The 16,324-nt window shown below is 42.9% G+C and overlaps 1 protein-coding gene across 2 annotated transcripts in view; it reads left to right on the forward strand.

Annotated features, from left to right (window-relative positions):
* Positions 1 to 16,324, forward strand: part of LOC122166410 (protein spinster homolog 2-like) — a 123,316-nt gene that overhangs the window by 51,312 nt on the left and 55,680 nt on the right. For both annotated transcript variants that reach the window (XM_042830166.1, XM_042830165.1), the window contains exon 3: positions 3,287 to 3,423. In XM_042830166.1, coding sequence (XP_042686100.1) covers positions 3,287 to 3,423 — 137 coding nt within the window. The remainder of the gene's footprint in view (positions 1 to 3,286; positions 3,424 to 16,324) is intronic.

Raw genomic sequence — 16,324 nt, forward strand, 5'->3', positions numbered from 1 at the left:
TCCCTCCTGGGATGGCATTCATTACGTGTCTATTTATTCATCCATTGCTCACACGATAATTTGCTTCTGCAGAAATGTATCTGGGCTGCACCCAGCGCTGGGACTGAGCCACGTTAGCTGGCACAGCTGGACATCATTTACCAAGAGAAATTAGCAGTACGGCACACATAATGGTGACTGATGTAGCTCTGTCTGCCCATGGCTGCTCTAAATGCAATCCCTTCTTCCTCAGGAGCTCATCCCAAATCCCAGTGGATTTTTAATTGCCCTGGCTTGCACTATATGTCTCTTCAAGAGTTGGTAATATTCTAAGAGGGCTTTAAGTGTAAGTGGAAGAGGAGCTGTTGATTAGGAAGAGGCAAATGAAATGCCAGCTCCTGTCATAGCTCACTACTTATGTAAAGGATTTGTGGCAGTGGGTTGATCCGGAGCAGCAGCTGTGGTAGTGTCACTTGGGTACTAATTGGGAGTCCGTGAGTACAAAGAGCACAAAATGCTGATGAGGAGGGCATAGGAGCTAGCTAGGAAGAAGCTGGCACACGTGCCAGGCTGCTTTACTGGAACACATCCCTCTGCATTATGCTGCGGCCTCCTTTCTCTGCAAATTAATCTATTTTCTGCTGCCCCTCTTCCCAGCTGAATGCACAGGCAATTTTCTGTCTTCCAGATAAGATCTCTGCTTCACAGTGTTTGGTTCTCATAGAACCTCAGAGTTCTGGCCTAGAGTTACTCAGCTTTCCATCCCACCTGGTAACATGCCCTGATCCACTCACCTCAGCTCAGCCATCCCGGGCTGTAGGAGTACAGACTGACTTCTTGTTTGTTGTAGAGCCTGTGTCTGGCCATCAGGAATCTCATCTGTCATCTGCAGGAGTAATTGCAAAAATTGATTCATGGGAAATGCCTGTAACAGGCAAATCCTTTTGACAGATCGCACAGCCATCATTTTCTGCATTTATTTGAATCAATCAATGTTTTGATGCATATTTGGGTCATAAATACTGTGATCTCAATTGCATTTATTATTATGACAGCTGTGTTCTACTATCTGTTATTTATTAGGTCCTGTTGTCCCTTCGTTTTACACCTTGTGGAGCTGTCAAGTTGGCTGTTCACTGGTGACAAAGCTCCCGGCTCTCCGGAACAGAACCTTCCAAAAATAAATTCTCCAAAGAGAGCTGAGTAAAAGCAGGATGTAATTTGTTGGAGAGGCCCTGGATGAACTTTTCTCAGTTTATTGGAAGGAGGACATTCGTGTTTTTTTCCTACTTTTGTCCAAATCCAGAATTAGACTTTGCATTTATCATCCAGAGGTCACCGAAGCTCACAGTCCCACTGATCGATGTGAATTTTGAATCATCCCCACTATGTCTCAAATCTGAATTAATCGGGTTATTCGGTATTTGAAATGTTCGGATGCTGACTTGAATGTTTCTAATTTTCCCTTGGAAGCTCTTTTAGCTTTATGTCTTTTTACATCATACAAATGGCACGATATCTGATTGTGAGAGGAATGAATTCCAGCATCCCTCCAAGGTCAAAGTCAAACTGCGATGGGCAGAGACAGTCATTTTCTGCCCTTCATCCCCAGCAAGCAGTCACACTGTGCCAGTTGCTGCACCAGCTCTGCAAGGTGTTGAGCACATTGGTGTTCACTCAGGAAAGCATTTAATCACAGCGTACGACTCTAAAGTGCTTAATATAAGCATGTGCTGAAGTGCCTGACTGGACTGGGGCCAGTGCAATTAGAGCCTCGCAGGGCTGAGGTTTGTGAGCCAGAGTTTGTGCCAGCTAAACAGTGAGACTGTTTGCAGCAATACAGCTGAAATGGGTGTGACAGAGTGCTGCACATACTTCTTTCTGGTATCTTCATTTCTCTATTTATTTATTTAACTGTAAATGCAAAACAAAACAAAACAAAACAAAAAAACCCTTGTAATTCCCACTATAAACATCACAGTGCAAAGCTGATGTGCAACAATTGTGTGCCTCACAAAATATATGCAAATGGATGGATATAATTTGTAAAGCAGCTTTGACTTCTTCATATATTAAAAAAGAAGAGATGTAGATCATATCATAGTTTAGCATTCTGCATGTTCTTGGGCTTTCATGCATCGCTATCTATGAAAAATTCATTACTTGTGACTACTTTGATTTTATACATACGTTCCAGTTGAGGGAGTGTGCAGCCTCCTCTTGCCCTTTCTTTTCTTATTCCCTCCCACCCTTTAACAGCTAATGAATTAGATGGCTAAGGTTGGGCAGTGGCAGAAGTGGAACAGCCCAACATGAGCCCAAACTCTCTGACCAAAGGAGGATCTCCAGGTATCCATGTCCCACCCACTTTGGGTTCACCAAACCCAGAAAGCTAAAATTTATCCTGGAGTAACCGAACAGCAGGAAAAGCAGCGTAGTTACATTCATCCAAATCTCTAACGTGGGCAGACATGAAATCAGCTCAAGATCTGACAATTCATGCAAAGTTTCCAATTAACTGTAGGTGTGTTGTGAGTGCCTTGTTTTGGGTGTTTCTGTGGTGTCACTAAACAGGCGGTTTGGTGTTGGCTGGAGGAGTGAACAAGAAGTCAAGGAGATTTTACAGAGGATATTCTACCAGGAGGCTCTTTCCTGCATGCCAAAAGGTCCTCAGTTAATGCTTTGTGGTTTTGAGGGGAGGCGTGGGGGAAAGGGAAACTTGCCCTTTCAGCTGGACATCCCTGGCCTGTTTGTGAGCTATTTCTGTCAGTGAAATAGTTACTAAGTGGTGGGTTTAAGTACAAGTTCAGTGCTGGTGAATAAGGAGACTGGAGTTTTCTGTCTGACTGCAGGGCTGGTGCCTCAGTAATATTAACAGTTGCCATAAAATGATAGAACAGATTAAAGATCTTCAGTTTTTGTGGACTGTTTCTCTCTTTCTGCTGCAGGAGCCAACAAGGAGCCTTTGGCTTGCTTTCTGTTTGAAATTCCTTCCAGCCTTCGCTTCACCTTCTCAGTGATGTTTGAGCAGAAGCTCTTCATTTATTCTGCCCTGGTTTTGTTCATGCTTTCAGATGTAGCACAAGTTCACTGCTCTGAAGTTTCTCTGGGAATGAAAAAAACTGTTTGATTAAGGAAACACCAACTGCTGCCGTCCTGTCAGACTGCGTAACTTTGTAAGCCAGGGCTGCAGCACATCCAATTAAATGGAACTGCTCTCTGGAGGATTTGGTTTGCAGAGAATTAGTTTTCGTGTTCTTGGCCTTGTGTTTATTAAATGGTTCTTTCCTTTTTCTTTCCTTTACAGTTTTCATCTGTAGCTTCATGGTGGCAGCGCCTATCTTTGGTTACCTTGGTGACCGTTTCAACAGAAAGATCATTCTCAGCTGTGGGATCTTCTTTTGGTCAGCTGTCACTTTTTCAAGCTCCTTCATCACTGAGCAGGTAAGATCTTTACAAAGGCACTTAGCAGAGTGCTCTGAATGCTGGCCAACGTGCTCCTAGAAACACGCCGTGTGTTATCTGACTTCCTGGGGGTCAAGTCGATCTGTGTGACTGAACTGTGAAATCTTTGGTCTTAAAAATATCCATAAAAATAACAGGTGAAGCATGGTGAAGCAACACTTTCCGTTGACGTAAGGGCTTTGCTTTCAGGGAGATCCTAAAGAAGCTTTAAAAGGCTATTAAAACTGAGTTGAAAAAAATGCCTTCTGGTATCACAACAGAAGTCACTGGAGTTAGTTGGGAACTCTGCTTATGGTATGTGGCATGACAAAATGCATCCAATTTGATTGCTTTCCATCAAAGAGAGTAGGGGTGGATGACAGCATGGAGATTAACCAGAATTTTAGCTCCTTTTATGCTAACTGATGGATATGTCTGGGGAGCTGGTGGTGGGACTGACAGGCTGTGCACAGCATCCCTCACCTGTTTTCAGGACAGCCGCAGTACTCCATTCTGAAGACTCCTCATTGTGCTAATTTCCTTGCCTATCAGAGGCTCTTGAAAGAAACAGTTATCTGGCATTTTCTGAGGAAGAACATCCCCTTTTAAAATCATATTATAGAGATGGTTGAGTTGCGGTGGATGGCAACATTCCTGGAGAGACAAATCCGCTCCTGGTGTCACCAGAGCGATTTCCCCAAGGGAGGCAGGGTCCTTCCTCTCTCCTTCTGCCCAGCTGCGTTCCACGGATTGTAGCATTTGGGTCACGCCTAAAGAAAGACATCCTAAGCCTCTCCTCCCTGCTCTCTCCTGCCCACACACATGCTCTGTAGTTTCTAAAAACAGAAAATTTCTACCTAAAACAGGCAGTGGCACTCAAGTGTTTGTCTGGCTTTCATGTCAGATAGTTGCTAAATTTCTAAATAAAATATGCCCACAGCCAAATGTAGAAGCCTTTAACTCCAATAGATGGTTCTGGTTTATAATTATCCAAGAAGAACCCTTTCTAGAGAAAGATCATCTCCTAGCAAAAATGAAGCACATTTTTACATTCTGGGTTTTTTTTAAACTTTCTTTTCATAACGTTCTGCAAATTTAGCTCTGATTGTAGCCCAAAGGAGAGGCAAGTGCTTTTTGAAAAAATCAGCTGCACTTCTCAGGTTACAAACATGCATTCATGCTCAGGTTCTCAGCAGTCTCTCCATAATGGATCCAGTGCTGTAGTTACAGATGGGAGAGGAGTAGACACGAGGTACTGGAAGTGGACCAATGTCATCTGTATTTTCAGAGATTTTTAGTTGAAGGATTTGGGGCTTCTAGCTAAAGCAGTTCAAAGACTGATGCATGAGCTCGTTAGTAATCAGGAGATCAGCATGAAAATGTCGTATTTGTAGCCTACAAAAGTAATGCATATAAAACTGGACTGTGTTTGAAATCCAGATTCCAGTTTTTTGGAGGTCAAGAAAGACAAGGTCAGAATGGCCCAGCCTGTTAATTTCTCCTGTATTCACATGAGCACTAACTCTGGACCCAAACTACAACCTTGGAAACAAACTGCCAATATCTAGAAAAGTCCCCCACAATCCTCAGCTCTTCCAGAGTAATTTTGCATTAAACCAGAGATCCCAATCCCAACTCCTTGCTATCGAGTCCAGGATATCATGATATATTTTGCAGCTGCTGTATGATGTTCTCCACCCAGTGGCTGCAGCAGATGAACAAGGTGATAAGCATAATCCCAGCCTCACACAGCATCCCTCCCACCTCAGTATCTTTATTGGAGGTCTGGTCACTAACTGGGAAGGCATGCCACACTGAAGAAGGTGAATTCCTGAAACATTTGTGAGGAGTCAAAGAAAAGCTGATGCAATCTTTTTCTTTGTGCCATAGCTAACTAGGCACTTTTCCTGGTCTTTGCCTTCTAAGAAATCATTTAAGGAGTGAAACAATAGCTTTTCTCTCAACATTTTTTTAAGATAGTATGTATGTTTGGCAGGGGAAAATGCTGTGAGCTGAAATATGAAAAAAAACCTGTTGATGCAAATAAAAGTAGTAGTGAGGCTACTGTCAGCAGATGTGTGCTCAATCCAAGTCAGCATGGAAAGCCTGGCTAGAAAGAGCAAGTTGGCACAGGCTGAGCCCACAGAACACTGTACAGAAAACTCCTTTATGCAGTGACAACAGAAATACAGAAAGAGGCAAGAAACGACAGTCATTCAATAGAAACAGCAAACTGTATCTTCAGGGATTGCCTTTCTTCAAGTTTTGAGAATGTGTAGTGCCCTGTGAATGCTGTCTGTGTAATTAATAGAGCGCACATCCACAGAGTGCACATTTGGAGGGTAGATGGAAGGAGACAGCTTAACAGAGGCAGAAAGCAGCTACAGTTCTGGCGGACACTGAAAGCCCACAAACTGTAAGAGCTTCTGACAGTGTGCTGATTAGTTCCTGGATGTCATTTGCACATGTAAAGGAAAGCGATCAAAATGCCACAGTGTGAGGGAAGATTTAGATTATTTCTCATTTGTTGTGGAAACAAGCACACAGAAAAGGATATTTTCATTCATATCTGTCCTGTTGTCAAATTGTGCAATAAAGAAATGCCCACATGACAAGAAAAGAACATGGGAAGAGAAACTACCTCAGAGGTATCTTTTGATCTGAAGAAAAGGAATGGAACTCAATGAAATACTTTATCTGGGCTTCTATTGAAATGCTATTTCATATTGTTTGGATTAAGAAGATAGTGACTGAATGCTGTGAGATAAAACATCAGATTGGCTCTGAATGTTACGTAGATGTGTATTTGCTGGGGAGCACTGTTTTAAGCTTTGTAACCACTTATTAAATATCCTTCATTATTCGTTACCGAGGATCTTGGCACTTTAATAGGACTAATGAATGTCAAATGATTGAAGAATGAATCTCAGCCTCCACCAGATAACAGGCCTTCATAGAAGGAAAAAAATCAGTCTAAAATGTAGAGATAGTTCCAGAGTATATAGGAGATGGTGGTTATTGAAAACAACAGTGATTCCTTGTGTACCAAAAGAAAAATCATCAGAAGTAACATGGCTGGGGTGATATGGGGAAATTCATATTTGTTCTGTTACATTCTGTGATTTGACAGTTTGCATTGGTGTCCCACCTCACTGCAGAACAGCAAGAAGAATCTTCCTGCACTCTGACACTTGTACTCCTCCATAACACTATTTAGCACTTCCTAAATGAAAGGTTGTATAAAAGGTCATTAGCAAGTTTGTTCATGAATTCAAAATTATTTTAAATTAGTGCACATTTAGACAGATCTCTAGATTAACTCAATTTATAAACATTTCCATAAAATATCCATTTATCTTAATTTGTAGTTTGTAAGTACTAACACCTGCTTAGAACTTACTTAATGCATTTCTATTAATTAGTTCTCCGCCTGCATGTATACAAATGTTGGTACTTTCACCTGCAAAACCATTTTTGTTGTAGTTTGTGGCTCCTGGCACGCATCTGGTTTTTGGCAAGCACTTTGGGATTTGTGGTTCATGCTCTATAATAAATCAGGAAAAGAGCCACAGCACAAAGAAATACACTGAGTGTGCAACAACAGCCTTCATGGAGTTGCTTCACTGAGATGCATTTCCATCCGCACAGAAAGCTGAATATTGGTCTGTCTCTTTCTGTATCAAAATGAACTCTGCTTTTAGTGAGCGATCGGCTTTTTCTCCAGATAGCATTTGGATGAGCATAATGTCCAATTGCCTGTGTTATGGCTGATCATCTTGAGCTGCTTTATAGCCCAGGATGTCGCTGGGAAAAATACACAGACCCAGTTGCATGATTTCTCTTGTTCTGAACAGCTTCACACGAGGCCATTTGGCTATCTGGAGTATGAGGCTGCGTGGATATCCACATCTATTAGTCACAGTGCTACTGTTCTGACTGTTGAACTCTTTCGCCAGAAATCTGCCTTGGATTAAACCTTGTTCTTGGTGCTAACCTTTCTGCCCCTCAAAGCACAGGGTTCTGAGAGATCAGCAGCCTTCTCCCTCGCAGGCAGACACCAGCTTCTTAAAGCAAGAAAGAGCTCAAAGGTGGAAAACTGCAGACTGCTCTCCCAGCCTTGGGAAGTACTGCTATTTCCCACGTGAATGTCTTGAGTAAAGATACTTCAGCATAAAGCAGTACTGTTTAACGGGTGAGCAAAGTGCTCTGCTAAGTAGTTTGGCTCCACTAGGTTGGGAGAACGAGCATACCTAATAATCAACAAGACCAGGCTGTGGTAATGTGGGTTTACTAGGAGACAGCAGAACTGCAGATGGGAACAAGTTTGGAAATGAAAAAGCAGAGAATGACAAGGTAAATGTGCTGTTGAATCCTTCAGTTCCTTGGTAAATATTTCTGTTTGGATGTTGAGATAGCTGACAAGACACAGCCTTCCTATTGTACCCCCTGCAAATTACCCAGGATAGGTATGTCTACTGCTGGTTTCCTCTTTTCCTCTTCTTTTGATTTATCTCTAAAAGAGGAAGCAAATAGCCCAGTATGGAATTCCAGTTAGCCAGCAGTGCTTCTGAAGCCTTGTGTTTCAGACTTTCCAGATCTATATTTATTGCCAGAGCTTGTCTTTCAAGGAGTGCAGGAAGAGAAACAGCGAATTATGTGCACTATGGATCAAATGGTTTGCTGAGCTAATTTTAAAAAATGTAAACATAAACCAACCCCCCACCCCTACTGCCCAGCATTCACTCCAAGCAAAAATGTGCTCTGGAAGAAATTAATTTATGAAACACACAGCTTCTGTTCCCTTACTTCTACTGCATAAGCTTGAAAAACAGAAGCAAACAAAACTAAAAGCCTTTAGCTATCTTTTTTGTATGGAAGGAAGGTACTGAGTGTTACCTTGTAGTCACCATGAATTGCTGGAATGCTTATAACTTGTTGTTTCATCCCACTGTGTTAGAGGGAAATCTCTTCTACAAAGAAAGCCAAATAGATTCTCCAAGCACCACTGTGAAGTCTGCTGTATATCCACTCAGTCCTATCCCTCACTTGCAATTCTTAACCATTCATGTGGCTATTAGAGAAATCTGTGCTGAAGCTGATACAGGATGCTAATGGACAAAGGCTGTTAGTTGCCTCTGGTGTATTTTGCCACACCTTAATGTGGCACTGAAGCCCTACAGATGAGCATAAACTATTGACATTTGGGTTTCTGCATGCCTGCCCTTTTACCAGAGTGCTCAGGAAAAATATAGTCCTCTGTGTAATTTCTAATCACAGATGAAGAGATTAGGATGGGTAATATGCTACAGGAGCATTGCTGTTCTAACTGTCAGTGTGTCAGTGCTCAAATTACTAAGAGCTGCTGTTACAGCCGTGTGCACAGTGCTGCAATTCTGCCTTGCTTTGCCTCTGCTCTGTTAAGATGAGATGCAGCAATCTCTACAGCCCTTCCTTTTGCAGAACCACTTTGCTGTGGACCAGGGTCAATGGGTCCCAGGAGAGGAGGGGTGCAGTGCTGAGGTGAGGTGGGTCCAAGGTCTCCAAAGAGGGAAAAGAGAAGGGCTCTCTTCACTGATCTGCATTCGTGCACTTCACTGCAGAAAGAAGGTTTGAAGGAACTGAGTCTGCATCACTTTCTAACTCCTTTCTACCTAACAGCACTCTTTTACTCCCTTGCATTTTCTCATATGGATTCAGTGTGATTGATTAGAGGAAAAGAATGCTTTATTTCTTACGCCTTTGAGAGTGAATTGTTGGCTGTATTTTATTCAGGTGTTCTGGATATCTGTTAAGTCTGCTAGCATCTTCAACACGGCTGAATCAAATGCTGCTTAGGAAACTGCTTTCATGTAAGAAGAAATATTTTGCCCAAATAAGTGCAATGATTTGAGCTCTTGAATCATGGGCCCCTCTGATTTTGCTGACCTGGGACAGAAGAGGTGAGATAAGATTTATATGGATGCAGTAGGTGCAGCTTGCTCAGATAAGGTGTGTGTAGGATTATTGTCATGTTTTTGTCCCTAGTCTCTTTCTTTCTTGTCCTGTTTATGTTGTTCAGCATTGTAACTCACCTGAACTGATGCATCCTGCTGCGCAGGCTTCTGTTCATTAAAGTGAAGGCAGTGAAATGTCAGAATTGCTCCTTGGAGCTCAGACGTTTTCTGGAGCAGGTGGACAGAGGTTTGTGCTGGGAGAGAATCAAGAAATGGGCTCGAGGCAAAACCTAATTTGCAGTGGGTCTCTGTGAGGGCTCCTGATAATTGCTCATGCCTTTTTCAGAGAATTTTTTTGTTATCTAGGTTATCAGAAAATATTGAAATCATTATTACAGGACATGTGATTGTTGCTCCAATTCAGCTCTTCCTTTGGAAATCTGTGGGAGCCTTTTCTGTGTCCTTGTGGGAATTGAGTCAGACCTTACATCTTTTTGAATCAATATGCTTCCATCTGATGCTGATTGATTGGATCAGAAAGATGCTTAGAGACACCAGCTGGAGACTGTGGTACAGGCATGAAAGTTCTTTACAGGCTAAAGACCTTTACAGCTTTGTCTCATTTTCATGAAGCAAGCTGAATTTACTTCAGGTTGGACAGTAGGAGGGTTCAGCTGCTCTGCCCATTAATAGATTTGGAGCAATGATTTGGAGCAATGATGGAAGCTTGCAACTTCTATCCTGCCTGCTTTTATTGTGGATATCTCACCTTGATCAGTTATTTGCAGTGGAGGCAGAGGGAAGAGGGCATATTTATTTCATTGCCAGGCTGTGTGTATCTTGGAAACATTCCTTCTTGTGTTGGCAGTTCATGTGTACAGCCTACAGCAGAGGCCTGACCCCAGAGCATGCTGGTGAAGCACAAAAAGGATGTCTTGCTGCTTTAACTCTGTCTTATGGAAAGTCTTATGGAAAGTTTTGCATTTGGGCCGGAAGAACCCCAGGCACCCGTACAGGCTGGGAGGAGTGGGCCTTGAGAGCAGCTCGGCAGAGAAGGACCTGGGGGTCCTGATGGACGAGAGACTGAACATGAGCCAGCAGTGCGCTCTGGCAGCTCGAAAGGCAAATGGGATCCTGGGCTCCATCAGGAGAGGGGTGGTCAGCAGGGACAGGGAGGTGATTGTCCCTCTCTACTCGGCTCTTGTGAGGCCCCATCTGGAGTACTGTGTCCAGGTGTGGAGCCCTCAGTACAAGAAAGACATTGAGATCTTGGAAAGGGTCCAGAGGAGGGCAACTAAGATGATCAGGGGGCTGGAGCGCCTCCCCTATGAGGACAGACTGAGGGAGTTGGGCTTGTTCAGCCTGGAGAAGAGAAGGCTGCGGGGTGACCTCATTGCAGCCTATCAATACCTGAAGGGAACCTACACCCACGAGGGGAGTAAACTCTTCAAAAGGGCTGACAACAGCAGGACTAGGGGAAATGGATCGAAGTTGAAGGAGGGAAGATTTAGGTTGGATGTTAGGGGGAAGTTCTATACAAGGAGAGTGGTTAGGCCCTGGAACGGGCTGCCCAGGGAGGTTGTGGATGCCCCGTCCTTGGATGTGTTCAAGGCCAGGTTGGACAGGGTCCTGGGCAACCTGATCTGAATGTGTGTGTTTGGTGGCCCTGCTAGGCAGGGGGGTTGGAACTACATGATCCTTGGGGTCCCTTCCAACCCGGGTGATTCTGTGATTCTGTGATTCTGTCTCCATAATGCTTCTGTATTATGCTTTTATGCTTTGTAAATAATTATTACAGCAGCTCAAGATCAGCCTTATTCAAAATCCCAGTAAAAATGTTCCTTAAGTAGACTGAAAAAAAAATAATGCTGGATGAAAACTTCCAAGCAGGTCTTGAAATAGAGAGGAAGGGATTATAAAATTTCATCCCAGTTTAGCAGAATCCTTGTAGTAGCAGTTGTGACCTGAGCAACACAACCATTCCTGATGCAGTGCAGCACATTGCATGCTGTGCTTCAGCACTGGGGCAGTCTGACTGGGTCAGACACCATCAGAAGGCAGAGTGATCTGCATGGCACCATGTGATCCTGCTTATTTGGAAACAGGCTTCCTAGAAAATGGAGTATTGAGAGCATGGAGATGATGCCACATTGGTAGGGTGGAATACATCCTCTCTTTCTTCACTGGAGTGTTCAAATATGAGTCTGGGGAAATGTTACTGTTTGGTTAAGGATGTAAGCTGACATGCACTTAGTGTGGTTGTAAATGAGGCAGTTTATGGCTAGTGTTCTTTAAGCTTTTGACTTGGAGAGAAGCATGATGCTGCAGGAGAGTTTGATTAATGATGTCTCACAGACAAAGAAAACAATTAATTCAATCCAGTTTTAGCTCATTAGGGGGCCTGGAAACAAAACCAGTCTTTCTGTTACCAGGACCTTGGTGAGTCTTGAAACTTGTGCATATTGTCCTCAAAAACAGGATGCAGAAGAAAGAGAAAGTGTTGTTCAGCTGTTTTAGCTTGTATTCCAATGCAGATGAATGGGTTTGGGCCTTTATTTTGGCTGAGCTCTTCATTGCCTACGGAGCTGTAGGAAACATAAGTGATTCTTCAATGGTCCACAAGACCTGTGGCTCCTGGGTCATGTATCAAGGCTGAAAAGAGGACATTATATTACTTATATTAATCTCTCTATACTGAGTCTGTTCTGCTTGTGACAGTAAGTAATGAGCGATCCCCCTGTCCTTATCTCAACACTTGAGCCCTTTCCATCCTATTTTCTTCCCTTCTTTCTTTGAGGAGGGGCAGAGGGGAGGGGAGCTGCCCGACAGGGTGAGACAACCACCAGGTGCTCAGTCAGTCTTTTGAAGCTTTGGCTATCTTTTGAGATGCGTGACTTTTGAATGCCACACAAAACACTGGATTTGCAATTCAGATAGCAATGAATTAGACTACTAATCTCAGAGCCATGTAATTGGTTTTGAGTGGGAAATCCCCAGGAATGGTGCTGATCATCATGTCTGAGTGCCACTGATGCAGTCTCATGAGAAGGCAGTGACATAACATACAGATGCATTTAATATAGTTAAATGGGATTGTCATTTTGTCAAATAGGCTTGCTTTAGGGAATGAAATGAAGCTACGATATGACAAAACCTTGCCAACTGATAATGCTTCAAGAAGCAATGCAACAACCTTTCAAAGACAGTGAATAAGAAGAAAAGGAATAGAAGAAATTCTTCTCTCTAGAAATCTGATGCTAAAAATGAGATCTCAGATGTAGTCCAAACTATTGGAAGGTCAGCCCTTCTCACAGTGTTTTGTGCTTCCGGATCTCGATTGAGTCAGCAAGCCAGGGAGGTGTGTGAAAAAAGAAAGCAAGAACTAAAATTCTCTACAGAGTTTGGAATGATTCCAGTGGTTTTTCAGCAAAGTTGCCTACGAGGTTTGCCTTGCTGAGTATTAGACTTTCATCGTGTGCAAAGTAAAATGTGCTATGAGTCAGTGCCACAAACAGTACAGGTAAAAGTGCTGGGGCTGCAACTTCGTTTGAGCTAATTTGATTTAAGCCTCGAGTTATTGCATCGCAATATATCCTTTATTGACTTATCAAAAATCATTCTACTCTTGAAAATACGTGAGTTAAACACAACACCCATGTGTGGTGGCTCAGTCAGTTGACTGATGCTTATTTCAAAGAGTGCTGAAAAATTGTAGTTTCTGCAGTTGTCTCAGGGAGAGGAACGTGGTGGTCTGCTCCCCAAGAATCAGACCTCTGTTGAATTTGACTAAATTTCTACTTAAAAACTGATCCAAACCAAAGGCAAAGTATCTTTGAGCCCAAACAGCCCACCAGGCTAATGTGGATAGAGCTCTAAAGTTTGTGGAGGTGTCACTGAGGGCAGAGATGTTGTTAGTTATGTTCCAATGCCCGTAACTCACTGTTCTGAAAATCCGGGTGTTTGTTTAGAGCTGGGTTGCCTGGATTCAGTCTTTGCTTGTGAGTCATCCTGTGGCAGCTCCTGCTGCTTGTGAATATCTTTAGTTTTGTGTATTCCGGATGATATTCCAGCTGCTGATATGGGAAAATTTGTGTCTCGAGAGCCTTGCATCTTTTCCACTGTTGCAAACCCAAGGTGCATGGTGATAATGGCTAATGCCAGAGATATTTGCTGCAAGTGCCTCTTTAGTGTGTCTCACCCCACAGTTCTGGGACAAAAAGTAGCAGTTTGCTTCTGACCCAGGACTGCTGAAGCTTCCTGGGGGAAGAGTATTAGAAGATGTATTCTGGCCAGTCTGCGTGCAGTGGTTTTGTAAGATGGATAAATGGCCACTGTTCAGCCATCTGAAATGTTACAGGCTCCTCTTTTTATGTCTGACAGCAGACCCAGAAGGATGAAAAGAAGTGCTCTAAGTCAGTGTTCAAGCTAGCACTGACAGCACGGGGCTCTTTATGATGCCTGTGATTTCTTTGAAAACATCAACCCTTTTCTTTGGGGTCTGCTTTATAGGAAGCTGTGCATGCAGCACGCCGCTGGCTGGCGTTCTAGTGCGTAAGCAAGCTGATCTGTTACATTCCTTCCAAACACATTCCAGGCTTCTGTCTTAAACGCAGTATTAATGACCAAGAAACTTAATTGAGAAGAACACAAATCCCAACATTTGAGTGTCATGTAATGTTTTTACATTAGAGGCAGGTCAAGCAGATGAAAAGGCTTCCAATTAGTAAGCTGAAATCCGGCTTTGTCTTTACTGAGGCTATTGTCAGAACCTGGCAGCAATGCTTCATCACCCAGTATCTTGTAATTACATTACTTAATTGGATAGAGAATGGGATTCAAGCTTACTCTTTTTATTTTTTTCCTACCTGGAAAGTTACAGAAAAGTCTTTCAAGACTGCCACAAGACTGAAGGGAGGGCAATAATGGAAAGTTGGATTTCACAGACTGCAATTTTAATGCAGGAAGGGAAATTTCATGCTCAAACTTTGTAATTAACAAAGAAAATCTTGGCCCTGATTTTTATATCCATGGAACACGTGGCAGCTCCCTGCTGGCTCTGGGAAGCACTGTGGGAGTCTTGCTACTTCCAGGGTGGTTTTGTTTTTGTTTTTCTCCAGGGTGCTTAATTAGGTGCTTCACTTTAGAGCCTACCTGTAGGTATCCAGTTGTTAAACACTTCAGTTCCTGATTGCAGGGTATGAGAAGGGAAAATGGAATATCTTACAGTCTTTATTGGTTATTTTTACATGCTAAATAATAATATAAATTCATAAAATAAGGACACTTTAATCAGCCAGCATCTCAAGTACATTTCCAAATAAAACTCTCCACATTCAATTAAGCGTGCCTGAACAGGCCGCCTGGGAGAAGTGAAGCCATTAACAAATACCAGAGACAGTTAAAACAACAACAACAACAAAAGGTGAGTGGACTTTGCTTCATTCCCCTTGCAGTTCTATATTTAAATATGTATTCAGCTCTCTTTCTACTTGCTGGAGTGTCTGCTGTCCTCCTTGTGGACTCTGAGCACCAGCTGAGTTTTCACGATAGGAAGTTGTTCAAAGGTAAGGTGCACAGAGCTGAGAATTGATGGACTGCTGGGTGTATCTAAAATGAGCTGAAGTTTTGAAGTGTTTGACACTTCATGCTGTGAAAGAATCAGATCTGCTTTGGAAGTTAATCCCCATGGATGCGGACAGCTTACCTTTGCTAAAATGGCATCAATCCTCAGGAGCTGTGCTCTGCTATTACTGTTCTCTGTCCAATATGCTGTATAATGAGTATCATCCTTTACACCAGTGTTAAACTGCTTGGTCAAACTTTGAAATATGCAGAGGTGCCAGGGCTTTCAGTGTCAGACTTTCAAGTACTGGAGGGTCCTTACTGCAGCAAGTAGATGGCTGAAGTAGGTGTCATTCAAGGAGAAAATACAAAAGCTTCAAGAACAATTTTGACTTGAACCCGAGATAGTGTATACTCTTGAAATCAAGTGTGTTTGGAAAAACCTTGAGGACCTTTATTACTGTATCTAAAAGCTATTTTACAGAGCTTTGATGAACCTTCATCCTTTGGAAAGCAGCTTTGCAAATTCTTGCTGTTTTTTTTCTGTGTTATCAAACGGTACTGAGGAACGCGCAGCTCCCAGGGGAGGCTCTGCCTGCTGTGCTGCTTCACTTTCAGAGCATTTTATCAAAGCCTCAATCCAACTCAGGGCTGCAGAGAGAAATGCTGAATAGGACGTAAAACACTGGCATTTGTGCATAAGTGAAGATGGGGCTGCATGGCCTCCCAGCTCTATCTTGCTCTGCAGTTGGAGAGACTGTGAAGCTAAGTGTTCTTGTAAACCTTTTCAAGATGTCACTCAGATACAGAGGAGAAAAGGTTCTGAGGTGGTCTTATCAGTGTGTACCAATATCTTATAGGAGGCAGTGAGAGCAGAGCAGACCCTTCTCTGTGATGCTCAGTGAAAAGATGAGGCAGTCGGCGCAAAGTACAGGAAAGTCTATTTAAACATAAGAAGAATCATTTTTACAGTGAAGATGGTGAAATATAGTAACAGATTGCCCAGGGAGCCTATATCTTTTCCATCTTTGGAGACAGTCGAAACTATACTGAACGTGGTCCTGAACTTTCTCTTGCGGTTGACCACTGTTGAGCAGGGGATGATCTCCAGAAGTCCCTTCCAACTTCAGCTAACCTCTGATTCTGTGACATGCGCAGAGGAGAGCAGTGTGGAAATGATGATGAAAGGTGGACCTGGTGTCAAGAGTTCAGTTTGAGAGGAGGAAACTGCAGAACTTAATTCCAATACAACTTATAGAAATGTTATGTGCAGGAGTGACTTAAGAGGCAGTTGTGAGTAGGAAGGGATGGGAAGAGAAACGTAATTATGTGTAAGTGATGACACATGCTGTGAAGGAAAGAAAGGGGACTCTAAGCTCAGTAACTTTTCTGCAGTGGGCCAAAAG

This window comes from Centrocercus urophasianus, unplaced genomic scaffold (assembly GCF_019232065.1).
Source record: "Centrocercus urophasianus isolate 14NV4802_14NV808 unplaced genomic scaffold, USGS_Curo_1.0 seq_33, whole genome shotgun sequence".
Lineage (NCBI taxonomy): Eukaryota > Metazoa > Chordata > Aves > Galliformes > Phasianidae > Centrocercus > Centrocercus urophasianus.